Source organism: Sylvia atricapilla, chromosome 21 (genome assembly GCF_009819655.1).
Source record: "Sylvia atricapilla isolate bSylAtr1 chromosome 21, bSylAtr1.pri, whole genome shotgun sequence".
NCBI lineage: Eukaryota > Metazoa > Chordata > Aves > Passeriformes > Sylviidae > Sylvia > Sylvia atricapilla.
In genome coordinates, this window is record NC_089160.1 from 459,699 (window position 1) to 485,868 (window position 26,170).

At 59.6% G+C, this 26,170-nt stretch overlaps 2 protein-coding genes across 2 annotated transcripts; both read left to right on the forward strand.

Annotated features, from left to right (window-relative positions):
• Nucleotides 1-974: 974 nt before the first annotated feature.
• LOC136370363 (collagen alpha-1(I) chain-like) lies at nt 975-8,217 on the forward strand. The gene is made up of 3 exons (XM_066333725.1): nt 975-1,365; nt 1,539-3,175; nt 8,185-8,217. The coding sequence occupies exons 1-3, from the start codon at nt 975-977 to the stop codon at nt 8,215-8,217; spliced, it is 2,061 nt and encodes a 686-aa protein (XP_066189822.1).
• BCORL1 (BCL6 corepressor like 1) lies at nt 1,911-24,721 on the forward strand. The gene is made up of 14 exons (XM_066333842.1): nt 1,911-2,005; nt 9,295-9,433; nt 11,740-11,830; nt 12,082-14,649; nt 14,946-15,120; nt 15,594-15,674; nt 15,830-16,255; nt 18,169-18,398; nt 18,485-18,691; nt 18,769-18,935; nt 19,066-19,211; nt 20,050-20,127; nt 22,926-23,079; nt 24,073-24,721. Exons 2-14 carry the CDS (start codon nt 9,348-9,350, stop codon nt 24,347-24,349), a joined length of 4,686 nt encoding a protein of 1,561 aa, XP_066189939.1. The 5' UTR covers nt 1,911-2,005; nt 9,295-9,347; the 3' UTR covers nt 24,350-24,721.
• Nucleotides 24,722-26,170: the final 1,449 nt, after the last annotated feature.

Consider the following 26,170-nt stretch of genomic DNA (forward strand, 5'->3'; position numbering starts at 1 on the left):
CAGAGGACTCTCCCGGCAGGTGACACCAGGGTGTGGCCGCCACCCCAGACGTGCCATCTGGGAGTGGCCACACCCTGGAGCCCGTGCCCACCTCCCGGTGAGGGCCCGGCCATCAACGCTGAACTAAGGAGAGACTTCGCCATCGGATGGACCAACCCGGGGAACCAACGGGTCCTGCGGGGGTGAGGGCAGCGCGGACCCGACGGAGATCGGCAGCGGAGCTCACGGGGGTCGGTGCGGCGCGCCACGGGCGCGGGACGGTGACATCCGCCGGCTCCCCCGGCGCCCACGCAGGATCGCGGGCCGTGGTCACGGCAGCACCGCCCCGTCCCGAGCCCACCCCGCAGCCCTCCGGGGCCCGGCCGCGGGAAGCCCCCGGCCCCTGCCCGCCCCCGGGGCCGCTCCACGCCGGAGCGCGGTGCCTCCGCACGGGGACGGGGGACACCGCGGCGGCATCGCGCCCCCCGCCCTGAGACCAGCCGCTCCCGCCCGTCCCGATGCAGCCCCCGCGCCGCGGCCCGGGGGGGGACGAGTCCCGCCCTCGCCTCCGGGTCGTGCGGGAGCGGGGACCCCCGCAGCTGCCGGTACACGGGGCCCGGGCGGAGAGGGCGGCGGCGCCGCGGGAGACGGGAGGGCACGGGGCGGTGCTGCGCGGGGCCCGGCGCAGCCCGGGGCGGCGTGGCCGGGCAGGGCCGGCCCGGGCAGCCGGTGCCCGCACGGCGGGGCCGCGCCAGGGCGCCGCGAGGCCGCCGGTCTCCGAGGCCCGTGCGGGTACCGGGGGCGGCGCGGCCGCGGGCCGGGCGAGGCTGTCAGCGCCGGGGCGCTGCGGGGCGGCGCGGGACGGTGCGGAGCGGGCCCGGCCGGGCACCACGGGGGGTGCGGCGGCCTCCGGGCCTGCGGGCCCCGGTGCCGCGGGCGGGGGCCGGTGACAAACTTGCGGCCGCCGCACCGTGCCGCGCCGCTCGGTGTCCCGCATGGCGCGGGGGAGGCGCCTCGACCCCCGCCCCGCAGCGCTGCGCGCCCCTCGGAGCATCGAGCCAGAAGGGGGGAGCGGGCCCGGGGGATCGCCCGGCGGCAGCTTCGCCGGGCTGGGGGGGCCACACGCCCACCCGGGCTGGGCAGGCGGGTCCGCGTCCTCCCGGCCGGCCCGGCCCCGCAGCGCCCGGGGACAACCCACCCCCCCGCGGCCGCGCCCGGCGACGGGCACCGGGGGCGGGGGGTACGGCGCGGTGGGCAGCGGGGCGGGGGACGGCGGGGCGTCGGGCACCGGGGCTGAGGACTCCGGGGCCGGGGACACCGGGACTGCGGGCACCGGGGCTGCGTGCGCCGCGCTCGCCGTGCGCTGCCCGTCCGGCTCTGCCCGCTGTCGGGCGCCCGGCCGGGCGTGGAGCGAGCGCCCGCCCCCGCTGCCGCCTCCTCCTCCTCCATCCTTCTCCTCCCCCCGGTGCGGAGCGAGCGTCGCTCTCCGGTGCGGGAACCGGTGCCCCGGCGCGGGGTCGGGCGGGCGTGCGCGTGTGTGCGGGCCGTGTGTGCATTAGGCTCCCCCCGCGAGGAGCCGCTCCGCTCCGCGCCGTGCCGAACCCCGGGCGCGGCGGCCTCCCGCCCCCCGCCCCTCCCGGGGCCGCGCCGGGCGCGGAGCCCCCTCCCTCGCTCCCCGCGCTCCCTCCCTCCCCGCGCTCCCTCCCTCGTTCCCTCCCCGCGCCCGCCCGTTCCCTCTCCGGACCGGCCCCCCCGCGCGGGCCGGGGCGCGCGGCACGCCGGGACCCGCAGTCCGCGGGGCGGCTCGGCGGCTCCCGGCCCCGGCGGACGGACTACGGCTCCCGGCAGCCCGCGCGGCCGCGGCTCGCTCTCGCCCTCACACTCCGGCTGCCGCTGCCAGTGTCTCCTCCGCCGCCGCCGCTGCCGCCGAACCGCCGCTCGCAGCGCTCGGGGTCCGACCCGCCGCCTGGGGCAGGGGCCCGCCCCGGCCCGCCGCCCCCCGCCGCCCGCCCGCCTCGGGAAGCAGGTGCGTACCTACCGCCCCGCGCCGCCCCGCGCCGGACCCCGGCCCCCGCTGCCCGGGCACCCCGGGCCCGCGCCGCCCCGCGCCCACGGCACACGGGGTCAGGCGGGGGGGCGCGGGGGGCCCGACCCCCCCTTCTCGGCCGTCCGGACCGGATCTCCATGGAAACGGTCCCGGGACACCCCCGGGGGCGGCGGCGCGGGGCGGGGGGGGGCGTGCGGGCCGGGGGACACGGCGACGTCCTGCGGCGGGACAGCGGCGGGGGCGCGGCGGGCACTGACAGCGCCGGGCGGGGGGCAGCGGGCGGCGGGCGGCGGGCGGCGGCGGCTCCGCTCCCCGCCCCGCGACGGCGCGGCGGTGCCCGTGCCCTGCCCGGCGCGGCGGCTCCGGCTCCGGCACCGGCGGCACCTGCCGCTGCCGGGGCGGTGCGGGGGGTCCCGCGGCGGGGCGGGGCGGCCGCTGCTCCCGGGGCGGCGGTGGGACGCCGGCGCCGGGCGCTCGTGGAGTTTGGCGGCGTGGCCCGAGTCCGCCCCGGCCGCCGCCGTGCCCGGGGCCGGTTCGGCCGCGGGTACCGGCCGGGTGCCGGGCGGCGGCGGAAGAGCCCTCCTCGGGGGCAGCGCGGCCGCCGCCGCCTTCCACGTCCGGGGCTGCCCCGGGGCGGCAGCGCGGGGGCCCGGCCGCGGCTGCCGGGGCTGCGGGACGCTCCGCCGGGGAGCGGCCCCGGGGGCAACTGTTGAGCCGGGGGCCGCGGGAGCCGGGCGCGGGGCAGCACGGCGGGGCCTGGCCCCCGGTGAGGCTGCGGGGCGCGGGGCGAAGCTCCCGGAGCGGCCGCGAGGCCGCCGCGTCCCGGGCCGGGGGGGGCCGCCTGCCCCGCGGGGCCGAGGGCCGAGCCGTGGCCTCTCGGGGCTCGGCAGCGGGACGTGCCGCGCCTCGGGCGGGGGGCTCACCGGGGAAGCCCCCGCGGCCCCGGCCCCGGGGCGGGCTGCGGCCGGGGCCGGGGCGGTGCCGCTCCGTGCCGACGCCCCCCGGCGCCCGGGGCGGGGCAGCGGGGGCGGCCGGTCCCCCGCCCGTGCCCACGGTGATGGCCGGGCAGCGGCAGGACCGGGCGAGGGAGGCGGCGCTTCCTGCCGCTTTCACCGGGGAGGAAACCAGCCCTCCCGCGGCAGCCTGCCGGTACCGGGAGGGGTTCTGGCTCCTCGGCGAGTGACATCCGTGCCCTCATCCCAGGCTGGGTGAGGCTGGTTCAGAGCAGCGCCGGGAAGAGGGCTATCAGGCGAAAATAGAGACCGAGTGAGTTTCTCCTGTCACAGAGCATCCGCTCTCTGGCACGCTCATCCCCCGGAGTCTGGGGAGGAGTGCTAGGGCAGGGCCGGTGCATCCCGTGCCTTTCGCAGCTCCTCTGCATCTTTTTGGCCCTGTCTGCAGCAGCCTTCCCTTCCCTTTCTTCTCTTCCCTTCCTTCCCTTCCCTTTCTGATGTGCCACTTCCATTGCCCTGGCCATCCTTAGGGTTTAGGTGGTCCCAGTGTCAGCACTGGCTGGAGGCTGCATGGTGCCAGTCGAGGACGCTTGGCTGTATAGCTGTCACCTGGGTCTGGAGTTGCATTCCAGGTGTCAAGAGCCCAAGCTCCAGCGAGGTTTGGCCTTCAGAGCTGCCCTTGGGACCTCTGGGCTCTGGAGCACCAGTCTGACTCCCAGGCATGGGAGGCTGCACTCTGCTTTTGGCATTTGGGATGATGTGAACCTTGTGGGACACATTTTTGCACACTGTCATTCCTTAATGGCTCTTTTTCACTCCGTAAAAATTTGTGGGCTTTGGTGGGGGCAGCCTGGTTGTTGCAGACAAGCCAGGGTTTACTGATACCAGTTGTCCAGCAGCTGGGACCAATTATCACAGTGCTGCCCAGTGTGCAGCAAACTTTTATTTTTCTGAAATAGGCATAGATTTTTTTTCTTTCTTTTATTTTTTTTTTCCCAATTCATCGTGCCGAGGATCTATAATTACGTGTGGTGTTACTGTGTCTTTAAATCAGCTTAAGCAAATGCGTGTAGGCAAAGCCTGGCTCAGCTCCGCAGCGGCCGGGGCGGCTGCAGGCAGCGGGGACCAAACCCAGCTCGGGGCCACCCTCGCCGGCCACTGCTCTGCCCAGACTGCTCCAGAGGTAGCCTGGCCCGTCCTTGCAGGATTTTGTGCCGCTCTGGTCATTCCTGGTCCATTCTCCAACAGTTTCTGACCTCTGCCTGAGTGGTGGCATAACATAAGATAGGCTGTTCTCTTTTTCTTCACTTTTCTGTTTCAATTTCTCTGTTGTTGCATATCGTGCCCACTGTGAGTCCTGGGATAGGGCCGTCATAGGTTTTTTGATTTCATTTTTGATCTCATTTTTAATTTTTTTGCCAGCAGTTTACTCCACTGGGTTTTGCAAAGTGGTGCTCAGAACCGAGGTGTTGGGGACCGGGGTAGGGATCGGTGCTCGCTCCGGCCCTCTGCACTTCCAGTGGACACCAGACCATCACATATCAAAACAAATAGAATTCCTGGCCTGCGTTACTAATGGCAACAAAGAATTGCCAAAGTGAACAAACTGTGGCAAGGGAAGGAGACCTGCCTGTCGCTGCAGACCGTTCCCTTCTGGCCCACCTGACCCCTGGGAAGAGCTGCAGGGCACATCCCGTCTCATTCCGCTGCTCCTGCTCCTGTCAAAGTGGCCAGCTGTGCTCTGAGCACTGAATCCCACCCGAGTTTCCAGAAGCTGACCTCATTTTATATTTTGTAGCCATCCAGGGGATAAAACCCCCTTCCTTACAGGTTTTACTGCTCTGGGAATGAATGTTTCAAAGGTGTCTGCCGCGGGTGTGTTTCCAGGGTCAAAGTGCATTGCTCCACAGTGTCCCCTGGCCACAGGAGCCACACGGTGCTGTGGGAGGGCAGCCACGGCATCCTCGCCATCTCCTGCTGCTGAGGGATGTGGTAGCCTTTCTCTGTTACAGCCCCTAGGGATGGGAAGTCCTTTTTCTTCTTCCGTGCCCCTGTGCCACTCAATGCCAGCACGGACGGAGGCACTGGGCAGTGTTTATGTGTCCATAAAGGCTCTGGAGCAGCGGAGCCAAGTGACCCGCACTGGGATTCCTGGAGTCAGCTCATGCTGTGACTCCCACTCATGCAAGGGGCAAGGCAAAGCCGATGTTCTCCCTCGGGAATTTGTGCCATTGTCTGAGCTCCCACTGCCAGCAGTGGAGCCTTTTGGGTCTCGCTTGGTGCTCTCCCACCTGTGTTGGGGATGATGTGCCTGCCCGGAGCAGGCAGAGGGAATCCTTGTACTGGGGGGGTTGAAAGACTGGCTGCTGGTGTTTCAGTCCCTGCCTAGGCAGGGTGCTGCAGGTGGGGACACTGTCCATCTCTCGGTGTGTAGCTCATGTGCTGGGCCTGGCGTGGAGGAGAGGAAGGATAACGCCTTGAAATCTGAGTGCTTTTAGTACTTGGAAATGCACAGAGCAGGAAAATACACGGAAAGCCTTTTGTGGGAGGTCGAGGCAGCACGGTCCTGCAGAGGGATGTGTTTGCACTGTGGAGAAGTGACTGGCACAGGCTGTCTCTGGGAGGAGCAGGGAAAAGCCCCCTTCCTGCACTGGTAGGCCTGGCTCCACCGCAGGTGCCGTAAGGTGGACTCTGTAGGAGGTCATGGCTCTGGGTAATCTGATCAAAGTGAGTTAGACCAGATGGCAACGTAGTTGTGACATCTGTGAGGGCAAACACCAACAGCACCAAACTCCCCAGGGAGAAGCAAACCCTTGGCTATCCATGACTGGCAGGTAGGTGCCAGCCCGAGAAGTTGCCTTACATGTTTGCCAGTGCAAACGCTTGAGGAACTGAGAGTTGTCAGGTCAGGGGCCTGATGGGGCCAAGGAATTGCTGTCACTGGGAGGAGGGTGGTTTGCAGTAGGATGGCTTCAGAATCTAGTTTGCAACCCCTTTGCTGCGTTATCACTGGGGTGGGAGGCGTGACTGTGAGAGGCTGTGGGAAACAACTGAGCAGCCTCACTTTAGGCAATTCAAGTTGGGGTCCCCAAGAGCCAGGGAACAGACAGGGTTTAGCAGAGGTCAGCGTGGAGATGGCATGGGCTTAATTCTTGTCAGCAGTGGGAGCTGGTAGGTGAATGCTGGGGGAGCCTGTCCTGGGACTCTTGCTCAGCCTGCCCTAAAATGACGGTGGTCTTGGTGCTGTTGGGTTTTCATTGCAAGGAGGACTTGTCTAGAGATAATGGTTAAAAAAATGTCTATTCCTGAAGAACTTCATCTCAGGAAACTTGTTTCCATCACTGTACAGCAATATTTCGAAGAGTAATTTCTTGACTTAATCCAAGGGAGCTTCCATGGCTAGCCAAATCATCAGTAACCTGAGTAAAAGCACACTTTCACTGCAAGGAAAACATCTGCTTTGCTTTTCCTGGAGCCTGGAAGAGGCGGGTTTGCAGAGTAGCATCGTTTCCTTTTGCAAAATGATGAGATGTATTGCCTTAATGAACCAAATCCCCTTTTCTTTTAATTCACTATAATAGTTTCATTGCAGACTCTCAGAGCGCTTGTTGTTGGAGGTGAGTGTGTTCAGCACCTTCCTTGCTCACAGTTCTTACAGCATGTTTTGTTTCGGGAGGGGAAGATGCTTTCATACCGTATGAGCTTCCCCACGCAGAATGCCTCGATGTTCTTACTTCATTCTAAACTCGTTTTCTTTGGTGTTAATTAGAATTGGCTGAGCACCTATTTAACTAAATCAAAATAAGACTGTGGTTTCGTATACACTTCCTTTGGCAGACGTTGTGGATTAAGTAGAGCCTGTGCCAGGCTCTGCCCTCTCTCCGTCTTGGTGAAGCTGATCTAGGAGCTGGTATGGGTTAAAACCAGTCCAGCCAGGAAAAGAAAAAAAAAAAAAAAAAGAAAAAAAAAAGTGTTTTTAATGGAGATTAACTCCCTGGTCAAGTTTACTGGAATACTGGAGGGCTTCAGTGGCATGACTGAAGGGTGAGGGGAGAGAAGGGCTTCAGCAGTTTCTCAACAGCTTCTTCTGCTCGAAGACAGGCATGTGAAGCCATGCCCTAGTTGTGTTCTCCAAGGGTTTCCTACGAGTTTAATTACATCCCTTTAATGTCGCTTCCAGCTGCACCAGTGTAGATGGGAGATCCGCTCGCTTTCCTTGTGCCGACTCGGCTGACAGTGTTCTGACCCAGGGAGGCTGCAGTTGCTCTCTCTGGGTCAGTGTTGCATCGGGAAGCTGCTCATCCCTGCATTTCCCAATAAACTTCCTGGTCTGCCTTTTCAAGGATGCTGTTGCTCCACTGTTTTGTGCTTGAACCCACGTCTGTGGCTTGGCCCCTGTTTTATTCCTTCTCTGAGTTCATATCTGGATTCTTTTTCTGTTCTTCGTTCCCTGTGAAATGCCTGTCTTTGGCATGTGTCCCACTTCATCTGTAGAGGACAGAGGCCAAGAATCCACGGAACAGTGTTGATCTCTGTCACTGTGTCCTCCCAGCTTTCCTCTTGTGGCCATCATTCCGTCTCTTTTGACCAGTCTTACTCGAGCACTCCAAACATGCTGCTTCTTCCAGCTCCTTGTAACACCCCATTATCACTCCTCCCTTGCCAGACCAATGCGGGGCTCACGCTTGATCTCTGCTTGTCCCCAGCGCCACATCGAGCTCCACATCGTGCAGCCACACGCATCCCTTTCTCCCGTTGCACAAAAGGTCCCTTTTGATTCCTCCTGGAACATCTGTCCTGCTGCTGTGCTCGGGGGCAGAATCTTCCTCCTCCCCTTCTTTCAGTTTAGCCTAAGATGGTGAAATCCCCGCAGATTGTTTGTTCCCCTATTTCCTTTATGTTGCATTTCTCTCCAAGCATCGAAAGACTCCTCCCCTTCCTGCTCCAAGCCACCTTGTTCTGTTTGGGTATGACCCTGCTCTCTGCCTTGGCGTCTGCCCGTCTCCACCATCGATACTGAAGATTTCTCCTGTCTCACGGTGTGTGTTTTTAGCAGGCTTCCCCTCTTCCCCTGACTTCTGATTTCTGCACACTGTTTGTCACTTGTGCCCTCGTATGTGCAGATGGGTCCGTTGCTTTCTCTTTGGCACACGGGCTGCCTTGCCCCCATTTCTCCCGTGTGCCTGGCCCCTTTTTCCTCCTCAGAGGATCCCCACCGGCACCTTCAGGCTGCAGTGAGGACACCCAGCAGCAGCTGCCCTCCGAGGGGCTGCTCAGTCCTGTGGCTCATCCCGTGAGCTGCTGGCCAGCAGGTCCCTGTGTGGTTCCTTTCATGGCACAAGCTGCTGCTTGTCCCGTGCAGAGCTGGTGTTGCCCGGAGTTTGTCAGGGAAAAGACAGTCGACAGAGATTGGGGATCACGTGCTGCTTCCAGCTAATTCCCACTCCCACCGCTGCACCGAGAGCATTGTCGTGGCTCTGTGCCTGCTTTACCTTCAGGGTTTAGTATTTCCCTGAACCTCCTTGACAGCATCTCTCTTCCTTTTGCAGTCAATTCTGCTTGGTTTGGCTGAGTCCACTCGTTAGCACCAGAGATCCTCTCTTCCCCTTCTGCCTTTTCCCTGGAGCAGCCGAGCTTCTCAATGCTCCAGCACCCAGCGCTGCATGATTGGCTGCAACGCTCTCCCCTGAAAGCTCCACCCATGACAGTGCCTCATGGATGCTTCTGAATATCTGGATTCCCTCATGTTTTCCACCCGTAACTCCAAAGAAAACCGGCACCTTCTTCACAGAAGGAGAGGATAAACCCTTGGCAGCAGCACTGACGAACCTCTGCTCCCTCCAGGAGCCTCCAGCTGAGGAGAGACTCTCCTTGTTTGAGGCTTTGCCCCTAGGACCTGCCATGGGCTGCTTTAGGAGAGTCCTGTGCAGCCTTGCAGTTTCAGTGCTGTAAAAGACCATCGCCTTGTACAGCACTGCTTGGTGTCTTCTGGTGCTGGAGGTTCCTCTGCAGGGAGAAGAAAAGTGGGGGGAACGTTTCAAATGTTGTGTGAGTGTGTGAAGACACTTGTGTGAAACCCTTGTGGTAGCCAGTGGCTTTTTTGGCAATAACTTGTTTAATGAGAGGGTGAGTGGATGGTGGATTCTGTCCAAAGGCACTGCTAATTAATTTCTTCTCGCCCTCTTCTAGACCTGTGGCACCCCAGGGTGTTGTTCCCCATGTGCCCGGCAGCAAAGCTGGGGATGAGTTTTCCAAAAGGGCAGTTGAATCGATCATCCCGAGGAGAGTTCCCAACCCTCTGTTTCCCCCTTGCAGGCAGCGTATTCCCTGGAGCCCCAGCAGGTCCTGGAGGGTGAGGATCAGCTGTCATGATCTCTACAGCACCTCTCTACAGCGGGGTGCACAACTGGACCAGCACAGAGCGGATTCGCATGTGTGGCCTCAACGAGGAGAGGTGAGGTGCGTGGGTGGTGGGCAGGGGAAAGGAGGCACGGGAGAGCTACTTAGGGGTCTGGAGAGGCTGTGGGAAGGGAGCTGATGCTGACTCAACCCCTTTTTACTGGGGTCTAAAATGGCCTGAAGTGCAAATGGGCCACAGGGAGGAGTTGGGTATGTTGGCATTCCAGGAGGGTCCCCACATCCCGTGCTCCAGCCAGGAGTGTGCTGGAGGTCTCAGCAGAGGATCTGTTGCCTGTGTATTGTTATGTTGCCTCCACAGCTTTGATGCTGAGGAGGGCAAGTTGTCTGCACGTGCTGTTGGCTCCTCTAGACCCGTGCTCTCGATGGCCAAGGAAGGGAAAGAGCTTGAACCAAAGGCTTTTGGTGACCCAGGAGGGTTTGTGCCAACCAAATGATCAGATGGGAGGGTTGTGACTTGCCACCAAGCAGGAGATTAGGGAGGATTAGTGGCTGGGAGGTAGGATCGATCAAGCCCAGCTCTGTGGCTTTGCATCGCCCGTTCATTCCCGTGGCTCAGGGGTCTTATTCTCAGAACGGACGAGTTTGTGGCTTCCTCAAGGCCACCGCGACTGTTCCATGCATTTGCCCAAGCCGGGGAAGTTTTACGTGCACAGAGGCAGCGTGTGGCTGTCATTGCCGGCCGCGGGTGCCGGGGGTTTTGGCAGGCGTCCCCCGGGGCCGGTGCAGCGGCGGTGGGCAGGGCCGAGCCCCAGGTCTGGCTCGGGCAGAGCTGATTTGCGGCCCGCAGCAGCGCCGGGCACCCTGTGTCCCGCAGATAAGGGCTGCGGAGGCGATACCCGCCGAGCCTGTCGGCGCGGCTCCGAGCTTACAATAGGCGTCAAATTTTGAGATGTCTGGGCAGGGCGGGGGGCTGCGGCCGGGCGCTTTCTCGCCCCCGATGCCCGTCTCGTTCCTCGGTCGCCGTCTGTGCGGGCGGCATCGCGCCCTGCCCCGGGAGGAGCCGCGGCGGGGCCGGGCGGAGACCGCGCACCGCCCTCAGCCGCTCCGAGGCACTCGAGGGGAGCCGGGCAGCGCTCCCGCGGGCCCTGGGCTAGCGGCGGGCGAGCTGCGGGCCGGGCAGCGCCGCGGGGCTCCGGGCAGCGCCGCGGGGCTCCGGGAAGCGCCGGCAGCGCCGTGCCCGGGCGGGCCCCGCGGGTGGGCGGCTGCGCTCGGGCTCCCCCTCGTGCTCGGCCCCCGCCCCGCTCCGCTCCGGCCCCGCCGCCACCGCCGCCACCGCGGGGATTCGAGCCGGCCTCGGCACCCCCGAGCCCCGACCGCCGCCCGCCCGGCCTCTCGGCGCTCAGCCCCACCCCGCGGCCTGTGACGGGCGGCCCGGGAGCCCCGGGAACGCGGCAGCCTCTGGAGGGAGCGACCGGCATGTCGCTGACCCGAAGGTCGGTGGGGACGGCACGGAAACAGCTCCGAGCGGGGTCCCGGCGCTGGGGGTACAGAGCAGCGTCCTGGGGCTGAGGATACTGAGCGCGTTCCTGGCACTGGAGGTACGAAGCAGAGTCCCAGGGCTGGGGCAGCCCAGAGTGAGGTCCTGGTGCTAGGGGTGTGTAACGGGGCCCCAGCACTGGGGGTGCTGAGTCCAAAGACAAATCGTGTGCCTACAGCTCTGTGTGTGACTGCTGTGAAAGCTCAGGACGTAGGAAACAAATCTGGCTGAAATTATGTCATAACAGAATCCAAACTTGTTCTGTTTTGTGCTGGCACTAGTAGCCTGTCCCAAGCAAAACACCAGGGAAGTGCTGTCTGGTGAATACCGTTGGGGAAGGAGTGTCCCAAGGAGGTCACAGTCCTTGTCCTGAATCCAGGCTGCAGGATGTGTGAGAATCACATTCCAGAGACAAAGGGTCCAGACATGGTGGCCAGCAAGACATGGCACATCAGAATGGCCATGGACACCCACTGCTCCTGTTCAGGCCTCCCGAGCCCAGAGAGCTTTGGCACCAGAGGGAAATCCCCACTGGCAGCTAGGCTGGGCTGGGGGTCCCAGGACAGGGAGGAAGCAGGAGGAACGGGAATGAGGAGGTGCCTGTGCGGGAAGAGACAAGCAGGATGAGACTCAGGGGAGGATGGAAAGGGTGTGGTGGGACAGAATGGGAAATGGAGGGGACAGAAACAGATGTGTGGCACTAGGCTGGGACACTGGGGAAGGCTGGGCTCGCCCATGATGAGGCCAGGTGACTGTGAGTAAAAAGGTGTGCCGCTGCTCCACTGTCCCACACAGGGACAGGGAGGGGTGGGATTCTGGGAGGGTATTTTGGGGTTTCATAATGCTGTCCTTCTTCTTCCTAGGAGAGCCCCCATTTCTGATGAGGAGTCAAAAACGAGCAGCTCCCAGCACTTGGGGTCTCAAGAGTTTTGTGTCAGCAGCAGCCTTTCTGAGGTGAGTTCTTTGCCTGTCCAGCTGAGTCCAAGAAGGCTATTCCCTGATGGAATAGGCCAAGCAGGAGCATTTTCCCCAATGGATTCATGGACTCCTTCTTGAGAGGGACGCAGTGAGGCAAAGCTGTGTTCTCCTTTAGGCAGAGCTGTTTGCTGCTTTTGCCTCTGTGTCCAAGGTGGACAGATCCTTCCTGCTTCCCTGGGTGCTACTTGCACAGGTCCCAGGACACACCTTCTCCCTTCTTGCTGCAGGTGGAGCTCACAGCAGTCAGCGGTGGTGGCAGCAGTGCCCAGGGGCTGGATGCTGATGGCAAGGTGGAGGAAAAAATTGGACCCAAACTGGAGGAGCAGCCACCTGATCCCAACCCAGACCTGGAGTGTGTGGGAAAGACTGTGACAGATGACGCCCTGGGCCCTCTGGCAGGTCAGGGGGATGGCAGAGGGCAGGAGCCAGCGACCCCCAGGGCTGTGGAGCAGGAGAGCAGTGGTGCTGATGCTGCCTGGACACCAGCAGATCGCCCCAGCGACAAGCAGGCTGATGCTGCCCCAGCCTGCTCCGTGGCTCCAGAGAGTGAGCCTGCTGGGCACGAGAAAGCCCTCCTGAGCACTGCAGCACAAGGGCCAGGTGTGCTGGCAGAAGGGACCTTATCTGTGGTTGTCTCCAGCTGCAACACCTCTGTCTCCACTCCCGCCACCTTCACATTGAACAGGGTTTGCTTTCCCCCCTCTCAGGCCCCTGCTATGCAAAAGTTGCCCCTGTCCTTCCAGGCTGGGGCCGTGCTGAGCCCGAGCCAGTCGCTGGTGTACATCCCCCCACCCAGCTGTGGGCAGCCGCTCAGCGTGGCCGCGCTCCCGGCCACCCTGGGGGTCTCCTCCACACTCACCCTCCCCGTGCTGCCTTCCTACCTGCACGAGCGTTGCCTTCCGGGCATTATTGCTTCCCCAGAGCTGCGTTCCTACCCCTACACCTTCTCTGTCACCAGGCCCTTGGCTTCGGATGCCAAAGTGGTGTCTGTGGAGGTGAATCAGCTCAGCTGCCCCCCACCCTCAGGCGGAAGTAGTGCCCAGGCCGCAGCTGAGAATGCTCCCCTGTCCAGCGCCAGCCTGGCCCTGCCCTCCAGCCAGGCTCTGCCGGCAGCACCAGCACCAGGTGGGAGCACTGCTCCCTCCTCTGGCACCGCCATGCAGGCCAGGGCCCCGGCAGCTCCCGAGACACATGCGCTGGGGGCTGCCACTTCCCTCTCCCCTCTGAAGTCCCCTCCCCAGCTAGAGCGTGAGATGGTCTCATCCCCGGAGTGCAGTGAGATGCCTCTTGATCTCTCCTCCAAGTCCAACCGCCAGAAACTGCCTCCGCCCAGCCAGCGCAAGACCCCCCCCATGCCCATCCTCACCCCCGTGCACACCAGCGGCAAAGCGCTGCTCACCACCGTCCTCTCCAAGTCCCAGCGTGCGGCACAGGCCACGGGCAGCAGCGTCACCTCGTGCCTCGGCACCACCCCGCCCTTGGTCATCTTCCCCGAGTTCCTGCGCAACGGCGAGCAGGGCTCCTGGGTGAAGAACACCACGCTCATCAGCACCATTCCCGGCACTTATGTCGGTGTCGCCAACCCGGTGCCGGCCTCGCTGCTGCTCAGCAAGGATGCAGGTGTGAGCCTCAGCAGGGACCCACGCCACCTGCCCAAGCAGGAGCCCATCTCCATCATCGACCAGGGCGAGCCCCGCGCTGCCGGTGTGGCCTGTGGGAAGAAAGCCAACCAGGTTGGCACGGAAGGACAGCAGGATCCTGCCAAGAGACTTCTTCATGGCAGAGTTGCTCCAGGAGCTCCTTTGTGTCAGTCCAAGGACATTGCCACCTGGAATCCTGTCCAGGGAAGTGTCTACCCACGATGCCCTGTCAACGGAAAACCTTCCAATCCTCAATTTCTGCCTCTGGGCTGGTCTCCATACCATCAGACCCCGCTGCTTTCCATCGGCATCTCCACGGCGGGACAGCTGCCCCTGAACCAGAGCAGCCCCTGCAAGCCAGCCGGGGCGGGCGAGCCGCCGGCGTTCCCGAGTGTGCAGCCTGCTGAGCCCAGCACAGCCACCCAGAGCCTGCCGGAGGGGCTGCCCCGGCTCCCACCTCAGGAACAGGATGCTGTGGCCAAGAGCAAGAGCTCCCGGGCCTTGCCCAAGCCCTGCGAGGAGCTGGCCAACCCGGCACCGCTGGAGGCAGGTCCAGCTCTCCAGACCAGTGCTTTGGATGGGAAAGGGGGGAAGGGGAAGCTGGACAACGCTCCAAAGAGTCAGGAGAGCACTCAGCCAGAGGCTGACTCCAGTCAGGAGAGCAACACACAGACTGAGGCTCCCCAGGGGAGCTGTAGCCTCAAACAGTTGGATGCAAAACCCAAAAACCAAGTGTTGGCGGCGTATTTGTCACAGCCGACGGGTGGGCAGCAGGGCCTGCGGATGGTGCCGGAGGGGCCCACGGATGGCCAGCGCAAGGAGCCGGGCTGCGAGAGCTCCCAGGAGCCCCCGGCCACGGAGCCCCTCCCGTGCGTGCAGCAGGTGGATCTGTGCAGGGTCAAGAAGGAGCGAGTGGAGTGTGATGTGTCCTTTCCCTCAGTGACCTGCCTGCGGGCTGGGGCGGCTCCGCAAGCCTTCACTGAGGCCAAGCTCAAAGGGACGGGGCAGATCAAGCAGGAGGGTGGCACACGCTGCAAGGCCAAGCGGCAGCATGATGGGGACACCAGGCAGAGCCACAAGAGACTGAAGTGCCAAGGCCAGGACAGCCAAGAGTCCCCAAGCAAGTCAGGAAGCCGGAGCGTGCACGGCCGGAAGGTGCGTGGGATGGGCTGGGACCTCTGGGTCAGGGCAAAGGTGGGGCTGGGGGAGAGGAGGGAGCTCTAATGGGGGGACATCTGAGGGCACAGGGCTTTCTACCTGCCCTCCTGGGCATTGCCTGGTTGTGGGGGAATGTGCCTGTGCTGCAGGTTGTCCAGGGCAAAAAGGTATCTGGAGCGTCAAAAAAGCTGGAGGGCACCAGTGTAATCAGTGGAGATGGAGTTCTGTCTTTTGTGCTGCTCCAGCTCAGTCAGTGGGAAGCTCCAGCTTTAGCACATGTCCTCCCTTCACAGTGGCAAAAACACCATGACAATCCACATGAGCTTGGCAAGCAGGAAGGCCGGGAAGGCCGAGGTGGCCCGGGTGCCATCACAGATCACAGCAGCCTCAGGGTAAAGCGTAAGCGTAGGAGGCCAGCGAAGACGGAGTGCCCATCACTGGCTCACCGGGGAGACAGCCACGAGGAAGGTACTCTTGGGAATGGCAGTGGGTTCCTGCGGGGTCAGGCTGCCCTAGGGGCCAAACTGCTGCTCTCCTGAAGGCAAATGGCCTCTGGAGCTGGGTTGGGATCCCAAACAGAGCTGCAGCATGATCAGACTTCCAGAATGGGGGAGGTTGGAGGAACCTTAAAGCTCATCTTGTTCCACCCTGCTGCCATGGGCAGGGGCACCTTCCATTAGACCAGGTTGCTCCTGGTCAAGCCTGGCCTTGGATGTTTCCAGGAATGGCACGTCCCCCACCTCTCTGGAGAAGCTGTGCCAGTGTTTTACCACCCTTATTTTCAAAAAGTTCTTCCCTATGTCCAGTCTAAACCAACCTCAGTTCATTTAAAGCCATCTCCCTTGGGCCATCACAGCAGCTCCTGCCATGGTGACACTGCACTGCCCTTGCCACATCACAGGTCTGTGATGTGTTTCTTCAAGGCTTGGTTTTCCTCACAGGTTACTTGGAGAAGAAGCCCAAGAACAACTTCCGTGATTTCATTCCAGTGGTGCTGAGCAGCCGGACGCGCAGTCAGTCAGGTGAGCTGGTGCCCAGGGTCCTGGTGACAGTCCTGACTCGACTGGGAGCATTCACTTTTCATGGCACCTTTTCCCTGCGTTTCGTCCTGCTTTGAGGCTTTGCCTTGTGGATCCTCTTGGCTTTTTTGTCAGCTAGAAATCCCCATCTTTTGCAGGAAGCGTTGCTGGCTCTTCTGCTGGTGTGATGGGAGAGTGTGATGTGAGTGGTCAGGAGATTTTACCATTGCTGGAGGAGGATCAGGAGGAAGAGGAGGAGGAAGAAGAGGAGGAGGAGACATCCTTGAAACATCGAAAGCTGCGCAAATCCCACAGGACATCCCGCTGCCACAGCCGCAGGGACAGGGACAGGTCTGTGTCTGAGAGGAGCAGCTGTCACACAAGGAGGACCCGGGAACTGCCCTGGAGAGCAGAATCACCCAGGCAGCTGTGGGAGCCCAACGAGGAGGAGGAAGAGGATGGCCACATCAAAAGGAAGAAAAGGAGACGACAGAAGAGTTGGAAATACCAGACAGGGGAATACCTGACTGAGCGGGAAGAGGAGCAAGTGGGATATCCCCACCGGAGGCGGAAATCCAAAGCAGGTACAACCTGGAAAGGGAGTTCTGGTACAAACTGGGGACCAGTGTGGGAATTTTTTGTTTTGTTATGTGCGGAATTTTGTGGGAGATTTGGTTTTCTTTTCTTTTTTGGTTTTGTAATGATGAAACTCCCTCCTTTTTAATGACTTGGTGGCCACAGCACGCACTGCTTTAATCGATCAACTCTTCTTTCAAAAACATTTACAGTAAATTCCAGAGCAGTAAACACTGTGGCTATTATATGGCCTATTAGACACTGATCTAACCCTTGGATTAAGACAGAGGGCGTGGGAAAACGAGAATGGGACAAGGTAGCACAGTGGAATATTTCTGGACAAGCAGGGCCCCTGGGAGCCACGCTCAGCAATCTGTGCTAACATAGGGGGATGCGGAGCCATCCTAATCCAACTAGGCTGCTCTTGGCTTTGTCTTGCTCTGCAAGGGCCACTTGCAGACTTGCAGCAGGGAGCACAAGGGCGAGAGGCTTAGCAAGAGTGCAGTATGGGCAAACCCCCTCTGTGGCTTGTAGGCATGAGGAGGAACATGCTGTGCCTGCCTGTGCTTACCTCTGCTCTGCCACTGCTCCTGTGCCTTCCCTTGCCACTGCCAGACCCCCCCTGAAACCTAAATCCATGATGAGCACATCCCTGAGGGCAGCAGTCCCTGCAGTCCCCTCTCCCTGTGCAGTGACAGTCGAGGCTGTGGGACCTGTCCAGTGGTGCACGGTGGCTCGGTGTGTGCTGGCACTTGGCTGTGTTCAGAGTCACACAGGTGACTTTGGGGGAAAGTTTTCATGGGCAGCACTTGTGCCAGCCCTCTGCATGCCTGGGCTGTGCTCCTGGAGGGCATGAAGTGTCCATGGCCCTGTTGCCTTCTCCTACACTGGAGCTCAGATTGGCACCCTTCAGGTGCTGCTGAGATGGTGTGGGGAGCAGAGGTGGATGCTATGCTCCCAGCAGCTGGCATCTGCTCCAGCACAGTGTTACACTATCCTGCAGTGTCTGGGACCCTCTGTCAGACCAGGAACAAAGTTTCCAGTCAGCTTCCCGGTGTCTTGGCAACTCAGGGGCACAGTCAGGATGCCTCCTGCTCAGAACAGGAGCCTGGAAGGAGCTTTGAGTGCAGTGGCGTTCAGAAGGGTTTGCCCAGCAGCTTTACCACATATGTTAAGTGTCTCTGTCTGTCTGACCAGCTTTCTTCAGAGGCTGCTCACTCAGCTGTCAGATAGGGAGCCTGCTGTAGTTTGGATTCAGGAGTTGTGGCCTGGAGCCACCTCCAGTGGCAGTGGAGTCCTGAAGTTCTCTCCATGCTGTGCAAAATCCTTTCCTCTCTCTTTTTAACTGATCTTTTTTACTCATTTCTTTCAAGACTAAGTCTCTTGCTGCAGGATTGGATGAGCAAGATTCATCCATTCAGACGAGGCTGGAGTTCCCTCGAGAATCCTGGTTTTTCCTAACTGAATGGATGTTAATGAAAACTTAAATGTGCTCCTTAACTTCAGGGGAAGATGTGAGAGGGCAAGGCAGGGCCTGTTATATTTAGGCAGCAACTCTGAGTGTTCACAGACAGCTCCTGCTCATCCTTCCTCTCTAAGATATATTCCAATGAATCCTGCTCCTCTCTTTCCTTGGGTGTCCCATGTACATGCTGAGTTCATCCTAGATGAGAGAATCTGTATTTTCTCTCTGCTTCTCCTTCCTGCAGTGCCCTTGGCCTTGGGCTGGATTTAGAATCATGGAACCCCAGAAAGGTTTGGGTTGGAAGAGACCTTAAAGTTCCAGGGATGGTGCAGCCACAACTTCTCTGATTTCTGTGCAGCTCTCAGGGATGGGCAGTTTGTCTTGCCTGGTGGCAGAGGTCTGGGTGACTTTCAGTGTGGTACCTACAGAAGCTCCTCATTCCCATTTCTCCTTTAGATTGCAGGCACCGGAAGCAGAAGGAGTCTGGGAAGGGCAAAGGCACAGAGTTACAACTGAGGAGTAGGCTGTCCCCATCCCCACGGAAATCTCAAGGGCGCACAGACTTTCGGAATGGCTTCTTCCTGGAGCACTCCAACAGCTCTCCTGTCCAAGAAGAGCTGGAGAAACCATCAGGAAAACGCAAATGTAAAACCAAACACCTGGCAGGGATCTGTGATGAGGGGAAGGTATGGCTTGAACGGATGAGGGGAGAAGAGGACTCCTGTAAGTCATGGCCACGTGTGCCAAGGAGTTGTATTGCTTTCTTTCCCAGGGGAAAGGCTGTTGCAACCAGCCCAAAATGTGCTCTCTGAAGAAGCCCCAGGACTTGTGGACACTTTGTAAGTCCCATCGGGGCAGCCCAGGGAGTTCCCCTGAGCTGCCCCCGGCCCAGAGCGTTCCTCCCGGAGCTCGGCGGCTGATCGTGAACAAGAACGCGGGGGAGACGCTCCTGCAGCGGGCAGCTCGCCTGGGCTACAAGGTGAGTGCTGTCCCCTCCTGCGTGTGCCCCTCTGCCCCACCTGGCGTGGTGGTCACAGCCATGCTCTTGCTGTGCAGGACGTGGTGCTGTACTGCCTGCAGAAGAAGAGCAGTGACGTGAACCACCACGACAATGCAGGGTACACGGCCCTGCACGAGGCCTGTGCGCGCGGCTGGATCGACATCCTGCACATCCTGCTCCAGCACGGTGCCAACGTCAACTGCAGCGCCCAGGATGGCACCAGGTGAGCCAGGGCAGCGTGGGGCAGGGAGCAGGGTGGGTTCTTCAGGTTGGTCATGGCTAAATTGATCTTAACCCAAACCAAAGCTTTTCCTTAGCAAATTCCCGGTCCCTTTCTGCTTCTGCCCGTGCAGGCCTATCCATGATGCAGTAGCAAATGACAACCTGGAAACCATGTGGCTTCTCCTTTCCTATGGTGCTGATCCCACTCTGGCCACATACTCTGGGCAGACAGCAGTGAAGCTGGCCACCAGCGATGTGATGAAGCACTTCCTCTGTGGTAGGTGCCAGGCCTGGGGTCACAGTGCTCCAGACCTTCCCCTCTGGCAGCATACGGGGACAAATCTGGGTGTCAAAGGGCCTGAGCAGAAAATGACTCTGTCTTTAGCTCTGTTCTGTCACACAAGCATATTTTTACCACCCAAATTTTATAGAATTCTATGTGCTTCCTGTATAAGATACAAGTCACTTTTCAGTTTTGAGTGTGCAAGGAGATGGCTGCACTGTGGTCACACAGCTAAAGACAGTGCTCTGCATGGAAATACTGTTCCACAGAACCAGGTTCTACTGCTTAACCTAAGGGAGCAGATTTTTGTTGCCAAATAAAGCTGCCTTCTGTGGCAAAAGAGCCCTGCCCAAATGCTGCTGCTGGCAGAAAGGGCTGGTTTGGATCCCTGTGGCTGCATTTGGTGCCATTTGCGTACACACAAGACAAGTGTTGTGGAGAAGCCACAACACCAAGGAAGGGACAGCCAGAGGTGGCTCCCAGACAGAGACAGGACAGTGTTGGAAACTGATTGCCCACTGCCTGTGTGAGGTCCTCCAGGGTCAGCTACTCACATAGGTTTTGGGGATGGTGATTTGGAGCTCAGGACTGCTGTACGAATCTTCCTTTCCAAGCCACTTCACACTGTCTGTTGTTTTCCCTTTTCACCTCCCATTTCCTGGCTGGGGGCCTGGGGTGATGCCCACTCTTGAGCAGGGACATCCATCCTGCAGCTGTGGTGTGATGCCTGAGTGGGAAAAGCAGCAGGGTGAAGCAGAGCCCCCTGGATCTGTGGATGTGCACACCAGGATGATGCTTTGAGCCATTAACCCTCTCGATTTCCCCTCTCTAGATTACCTGTCAGATCTGCAGGGCCGCAGTGATGGAGACCCTCGGACAGCCTGGGATTTCTACAGCAGCTCTGTGCTTGGTGAGTGCAGCACAGGCCACGTCGGTGGCAGCAGAGCAGGAGGTGACACTGTGTAAAACACATCATTCCCTCGGATTTGGCCACATCCCTCTGCTCATGCTTTGGGTAGAGACCTTGCCGTGGTGATACATGCTGGGAGTTGCTTCTGAGTTGCTGTAGTTGCTTACCTTCATGATTTCCAACATCCTTCTAGAAACAAAAATAAATCTGATGCATTCAGGAAGGTGCTCTTGGTAGAGGACTTGTCCTTGGAGGACCCTGCTGTCTTTCCATTCCAGAACAGGAGAAATTCTGCACTCCTGAGAGCGCTGTTTGTAGGCTGTTGCACCTCAGCCCTGCCAAGGGAACAGTTCAAACCTCAGCCTCTTTCCTCAGAATTTCTCGCTCTCAAAGCTGTCACAAGCCTTTACAAAGAAAAACAGATTTTCTTTGCAGTAGTTTTAAAGACAGTACCCCTTTTGGTTTATCACTGATCCCCTGCTGCCCCATCCACAGGGCATTCCCAATGCTGCCTTGGAGAGGCTGCCTGGCAAGGCAGGAGCTCATGCAGCTGGGAAGTGATCCCTTACCCTGTCAGCAGGCACAGGAAGGGACCCTCCTCCCCATCCTCACGGGATCAGTTTACAGCTGCGGTGCCAGCCCTGCATCACCTGTGCTGTGCCAGGCCCTGCTGCCAGACACTGCCAGAGCCACAGAAAAAGCAGGATGCCCAAGCCTGGGATATGGCCTTTACAGCCTCTTTACAGCCTGTTTACTGTGTGTCCTGAAATGTCTCTTTCTGGCTCAGGTACCTCAGCAGTTGCCTTGGGTCACCTGGAACAGGTACAGCCAGGGCAGGGAAGTATCTGATTCTGCTCTGGAATAACTGAGCTGCTCTCAATCATCACAGGCAGCAAACAACTCTCCTCCTCCAGTGGATCAGTCCTTTGAAATCTCCCTGTCCATCAGCTCCACCAGCTGAAGCACTCTGGATACAGGAGAAATCCCAGGCCCTGCTTGAGCTGTTCCTATTCTTTGAGGCAGGAACGCTGTCCACATTTTCCTTGAGGTCTGCAACTCTCTGGGGGCAGAAGGATAATGAAAGAAGCCAGGGTGTGGGATCTCTGAGATGTGGAAAAGTCATCAGTGTCCTGCACTTGATGCTGCTGGAGCTCCAGACACAAAGTCCCAGTCCGGGGTTTGTCTCCACCTGGGACAGGCATTGTTGTGCCTGATTGTCTCCCTCGGTGGTACAGAATGTTCCTGTCCTTGTCCCAGCCTTTGCACGGGCAGATGGACAGGACTGAGCTTTCAGGACAGACAGTGGGCCCTATTTTTGCCACATTAAATGCATTTAATTATTTTTTTCTGAGTTCCTCAGGAAATCTGAGGCTTTTCAGTGATGGCATCTGAGCTTCACCAGCAGCAACACTGGATCAATAACCACATCACTTATTTTTGTTCTATTCTACAGCAAGTTCGGACAATTTCAGCACCCTGTTTCTTAGAGATTTTTTTCCCTTGGCAGCACTAAGAAATAACAGTTTTTCCCCAAAACCCTGCCTGAGCCAGTGTCTCCTGTCATCTGCTGTTATTCCTCAATTGGAATCCCAGTTGTGCTGGGTGAGCAGCTGGGTGTGTCAAGCTTTCTCATGCAGCACACCAGAAGATTTTCTTTTTTTCAGCTTTTTCTCTTGTGCGTGGGGTTGAACTTTTGCATGATTGGTTTATTTCTTCAGAGGCACATTGGGTCTCCCTGCTCTCTATAGAATCTAAACTCTCTTATCTGGAAGTATTTGGAGATATCCTGTATTATCTCAGTGGGACAACACCACTGCAAACTTAAGACTATTCAAACCTCTTCATAATAAAATTCAGGCCACAAGCTTCTCTTCAACGGGAGCTTTTCAGAGGGGTAAATAGGAAAATTACCTGGTTTTAAATGGTTTTGGATCCAGCCTGCCATTCTCCATCCCGTCTGGACACAGATTCTGTTGGAGCTCAGATGCCTCCTGGAACATCCAGGCAAATTCTCTTAAGTCATAGACTCATGCACTGGTTTGAGTTGGGAGGGACCTTAAAGACCATCTTATTCCACTCTTCTACCATGAGCATGGACATCTCAGGTTGTTCCAAGCCCTGTCCAACCTGTGCTTGGACACTTCCAAGGATGGGGCAGCCACTGCTGCTCTGAGCCCTGTGCCAGGGCCTAACCACTCTCACAGGGAAGAATTCCTGTATATCCACCTTTAATTTCCCCTCATGCTTGTTGCTTGGTTGGATTAGTCTCTGGCACAGCCTTGCTGTCCTCACTGGGATGGGTGCTGGCTCCCCTGGATCACGCTGGAGGTTCTGAGGGTGGGATCTGAGGGAGAAGCTCTTGAGAAGCAGGGTGCTCCCTCTGCCTTCCTTGGTATGGCCTTTGCAGGCAAAGCATCTTTACATCCACCTCCCACCTCGCTGTTCCAGGCTCTTCCAGGCTGAGGAGGTCTGTGCTGGAATGGGACAGGGGCCAAGGTCATTTTGGAGAGAATCTGAGGTCTCCCAGTGGGGTGGCTCATGGTGCAGGCTGTGCCCTGTCCCACCTGAGCTTCCTGCCACAACTCGGGATGTTCTCCTCCCCTCACCTGCCAGTGGGCAGTCTCTCTATGCAGAGCAGCCAGTGCTTGCTGCATGTTCCTCTGGGAGCAGGGGAGCAGTTCTCACATGGCTGCGGGAATGCTGTGGGAAGGTGCCTGTGGGGTCGTGGCAGTGGCCAGGGAGTGCCAGCACGGGCTGGTGTGTGACTAACAGCAGTGACAACCTCTGTCCTGTTGCAGAGGGGAAAGACAGCATCGGCTGCGACCTGCTGCTCAACCCTCCAGGGAGCTCAGACCAGGAGGAAGAGGAGCAAGAAGCAGATAACTTCATGTTTGAGTTCTCAGACAAGCCGCTGCTTCCCAGCTACAACCTCCAAGTGTCTGTCTCCCGGGGGTGAGTGCCTTTCCCTGGAGCACAGAGCAGCACCTCAGGTGGCTGCAGCCCTGGAATGGGCAGCACCACGTTGGTGTGTCTTAGGTGGTTTTCTTCACAGAATCATCACAGAATCCCAGAATGGTTTGGGTTGGGAAGGGCCTTACAGCTCATCCCATTCCACTCCCCGGCCATGGGCAGGGCACCTTCCATTAGACCAGGGTGCTCTAAGCCTCATCCAGGCTGGCCTTGGACACTTCCAGGGATGGGGCAGCCACAGCGGCTCTGGGCAGCAGAGGGAAGTTACAGCTCTGGCACTGGGGACGTTGGGGAAGCAGTGCTGACTTGGCACAGCCTGGAATGTTCTTAGGGAGCAGGGAAGCTCATAAGGGTTCCCCCCACTCTCCATGACCAGGCACATCCTGCTGCCCTGAGTGTCCCTGTGCTGTGCCTGTCAGGAAGCTCCTCACTCCCATCCCTGTGATCCTGCTTCTAGCCCCACGTTTGTTCAGCAGCAGCCCACACTGATGGCTCTGGGATTGTTTCCTTCCATCATGGCTAAATCAGCTCCAGCACTGGAGCAGCACTCCCACCTGCACCCCCATGACACTGGCTGTTGCTGGGGGAGAAGGGTGACTTGGAAGAGGCAGCAGCCAAAGCACTGCTCTTCTGTGCAGCAAATTTCTGTGCTTGCCAGTGTTTGTGCATGCAGAGGGACACATGCAGCATGCCCTCCAGCAGTAAACCACACCAGAAGCTCCATTTCCTGACCATGTGGCTTATTCCTGGCAGGGAAGCTGCCAGGACCTTGTTGAAGGCAGGACTTTCCTGCCTGGCTGTCAGTGTTTGGAAAGGCTGTGACTTGTGAGGCCATGATCAAACCCTGTCCGTGGGCTCCTGAGGGGAAGCAGCACATGGAGAACAGGAGAACAGTGCCAGGGCCAGAGGGGGAGGGCACCGTGCCTGCAGCCCCCTCCACCCCTCTAACCCACCCTGCTCTTGTCATCCTCGCAGGCCCTGCAACTGGTTCCTGTTCGCTGATGTGCTCAAGCGGCTGAAGCTGTCCTCCCGCATATTCCAGGCCCGTTTCCCGCACTTCGAGGTGGCCACGCTGCCGCGGGCAGAGTTCCAGCGCCAGGTGTCCCTCAGCCAGGTGCTGGCGCAGGAGGAGGTGCCGGCAAGCCCCGAGCTGGCGCCGGGCACGGCAGAGACTGTGGAGCTGGTGCACTACGAGCCCGAGCTGCTGCAGCTGCTGGGCTCGGCGGTGGAGTACCAGGCGTGGAGCAGCTGACGGGGCCAGGCCACTCCCGGCATCACGAGGCAATAATAAGGACCAAGGGGAAGCAGCTTTCTCAGCGCCAGCAGCAGGGACTCGAGTCTTTGAGCAGCCGCTCCTGCTCTCCCCGAGGTCTCGGCCAGCTGGGGAGGGAGGACCCTCGCCTCCAAGGACTTCCCGAGGACCCCCGCCACCAGCAGTGGCGGTCGCTGCTGCCTCATCCAGCTCCGGTGGGTGATGGAACCCCCTGCACGGGGCTCAGTGGGGCAGCGAGGGGCGGGAGCCGCCGCCCCTCCCCACCAGACCCTACGGAACTGCGCCTCTCCGTTCGCCCTCCCCCTCCCGATGTCTTCCATAGTATTTATTTAATTAGTATTTAATTTGTAATGTTTTCTTTGCTGAGTCTGTATCACTGTGATGGTGAGCTCCGGGCTGTGGGATGAGGCCGTCCCCCGCCCCTCTCCAGCGTGCCCCGAGGCCGGCCAGGCCCAGGGGTTCCCGTCCCTTCCCTTGGCCTCGGAGCTGGCTCCTGCCGCCAGCGCTCAGCCCCGGCCGGGAGCCAGCCGCACTGCTCCATCCTCTCCCGTGCTCCTTCTCCATCTCATTCGTGCTGCTGCTCCCTGTCCCCGGCGGTGCTGCCCAGGCAGGCGCAGCCCGCGGCCCCAGCGCGTCCCCCGCTTCGGCAGCGTGTGCCCCAGGCTCTGTCCCCGCGGCAGGAGCCGTCCGCGCCCCGCCGGTGTCCCGGAGCAGCTCTCCGTGCGGGAGCGGTGCGGGCGGGCTGCTCTGCCTCGGGGCCGGTACAGTTTTATTGTACAGGTGCTAACAGGACTGAGGTCGGGATAATCGGGGGATTTCTGGCTCTCCCCGCTCCGCAGCGGGAGCCTTGGGTGACTTTTTTTTTGTTGGTTCGTTTTTTTCTTTGTGTTGTGTTTCTCCCCAGCCAGGGCAGGCGTTTCCCCCCTTGGAGCCCTGCTGCCAGCCTTCCCCCGGGGGCCCGGCAACACCTTCTTTAAGCCAAGGGTTTTTTTGCCTTTGGGTGTGTATTCTGGTTGCTCTTTCTGATTTCTGTTTTATTATATGCAGCAACAGGCTGTGGTGTCAAAAACACTGATGTACAGAAAAAACCTGCATCAGGCTCCCTGGCTCCTGCCTTTTTTTCTGTGTCCAGGCAGATTTCTGTGCATGTCAGCCCGAGTCTGTGGCTCAAAGGGAGAGGGGAAGTGGCCTGTGGGACCTGCAGGGCCCATGTGTCTGCACAGCTGGAAAAACAGGGAGACTTCAGTGCTCCTCCCAGCTGCCTGCCTGCCCCTGATGCTGGGAACTCTGCAGACAAGCCCAGCCATCCCCAAACACACATGTCTCTGGTCCCAGCACCCCCTTAGCCTGTCTGTGGGGCAGCTGGTCTCTGGCTGGCTTTACTCACCCCTGTGGGAGCAGAGGGGGCTCAGGGGAGTGCTGTAGTTTTGGTTTTTGGTTCCTTAGAAAGGGCAGCAGGAATGCCCTGATGGCAGGACTAGGAGGAAAGCTTTGCCCACACATCACCAAGAGGAACTCCCCAAAGTGATACAGAAGCAGTCAAGGCAGGTCTTAAAAAGAGAGGAGAGGTGCTCCTACTCCCACACTGGGGAGGTTCCTCATGAGCCTAAGGCGGTGCAGCCTTAGGGAAAACTCACCAAACTTATGATCTGAAATACTCACTTGGGAGCAGTTGGGTTGGGAGGGAGCTGACAGGGTTCAGCTGAGGGCTGGCCACTAGCACCAGCCCAGGGCTCTGAAGCAGAAGAGCTGGAGCACCTGAAGCCTGGCAGAGGCTCTGCTTGGCTGTAGGAGCACAGG

Coding starts and splice junctions, on each gene's coding strand:
- LOC136370363 (XM_066333725.1), top strand. CDS start 975: ATGGCGCGGGGGAGGCGCCTCGACCCCCGCCCCGCAGCGCTGCGCGCC. Junction 1,366..1,538: donor CCCGTCCGGCTCTGCCCGCT/GTCGGGCGCCCG, acceptor TGTGTGCATTAG/GCTCCCCCCGCGAGGAGCCG. Junction 3,176..8,184: donor CCTCCCGCGGCAGCCTGCCG/GTACCGGGAGGG, acceptor TTTCCTCCTCAG/AGGATCCCCACCGGCACCTT.
- BCORL1 (XM_066333842.1), top strand. CDS start 9,348: ATGATCTCTACAGCACCTCTCTACAGCGGGGTGCACAACTGGACCAGC. Junction 15,121..15,593: donor GGGAGACAGCCACGAGGAAG/GTACTCTTGGGA, acceptor TTTTCCTCACAG/GTTACTTGGAGAAGAAGCCC. Junction 18,936..19,065: donor AGCGCCCAGGATGGCACCAG/GTGAGCCAGGGC, acceptor CTGCCCGTGCAG/GCCTATCCATGATGCAGTAG.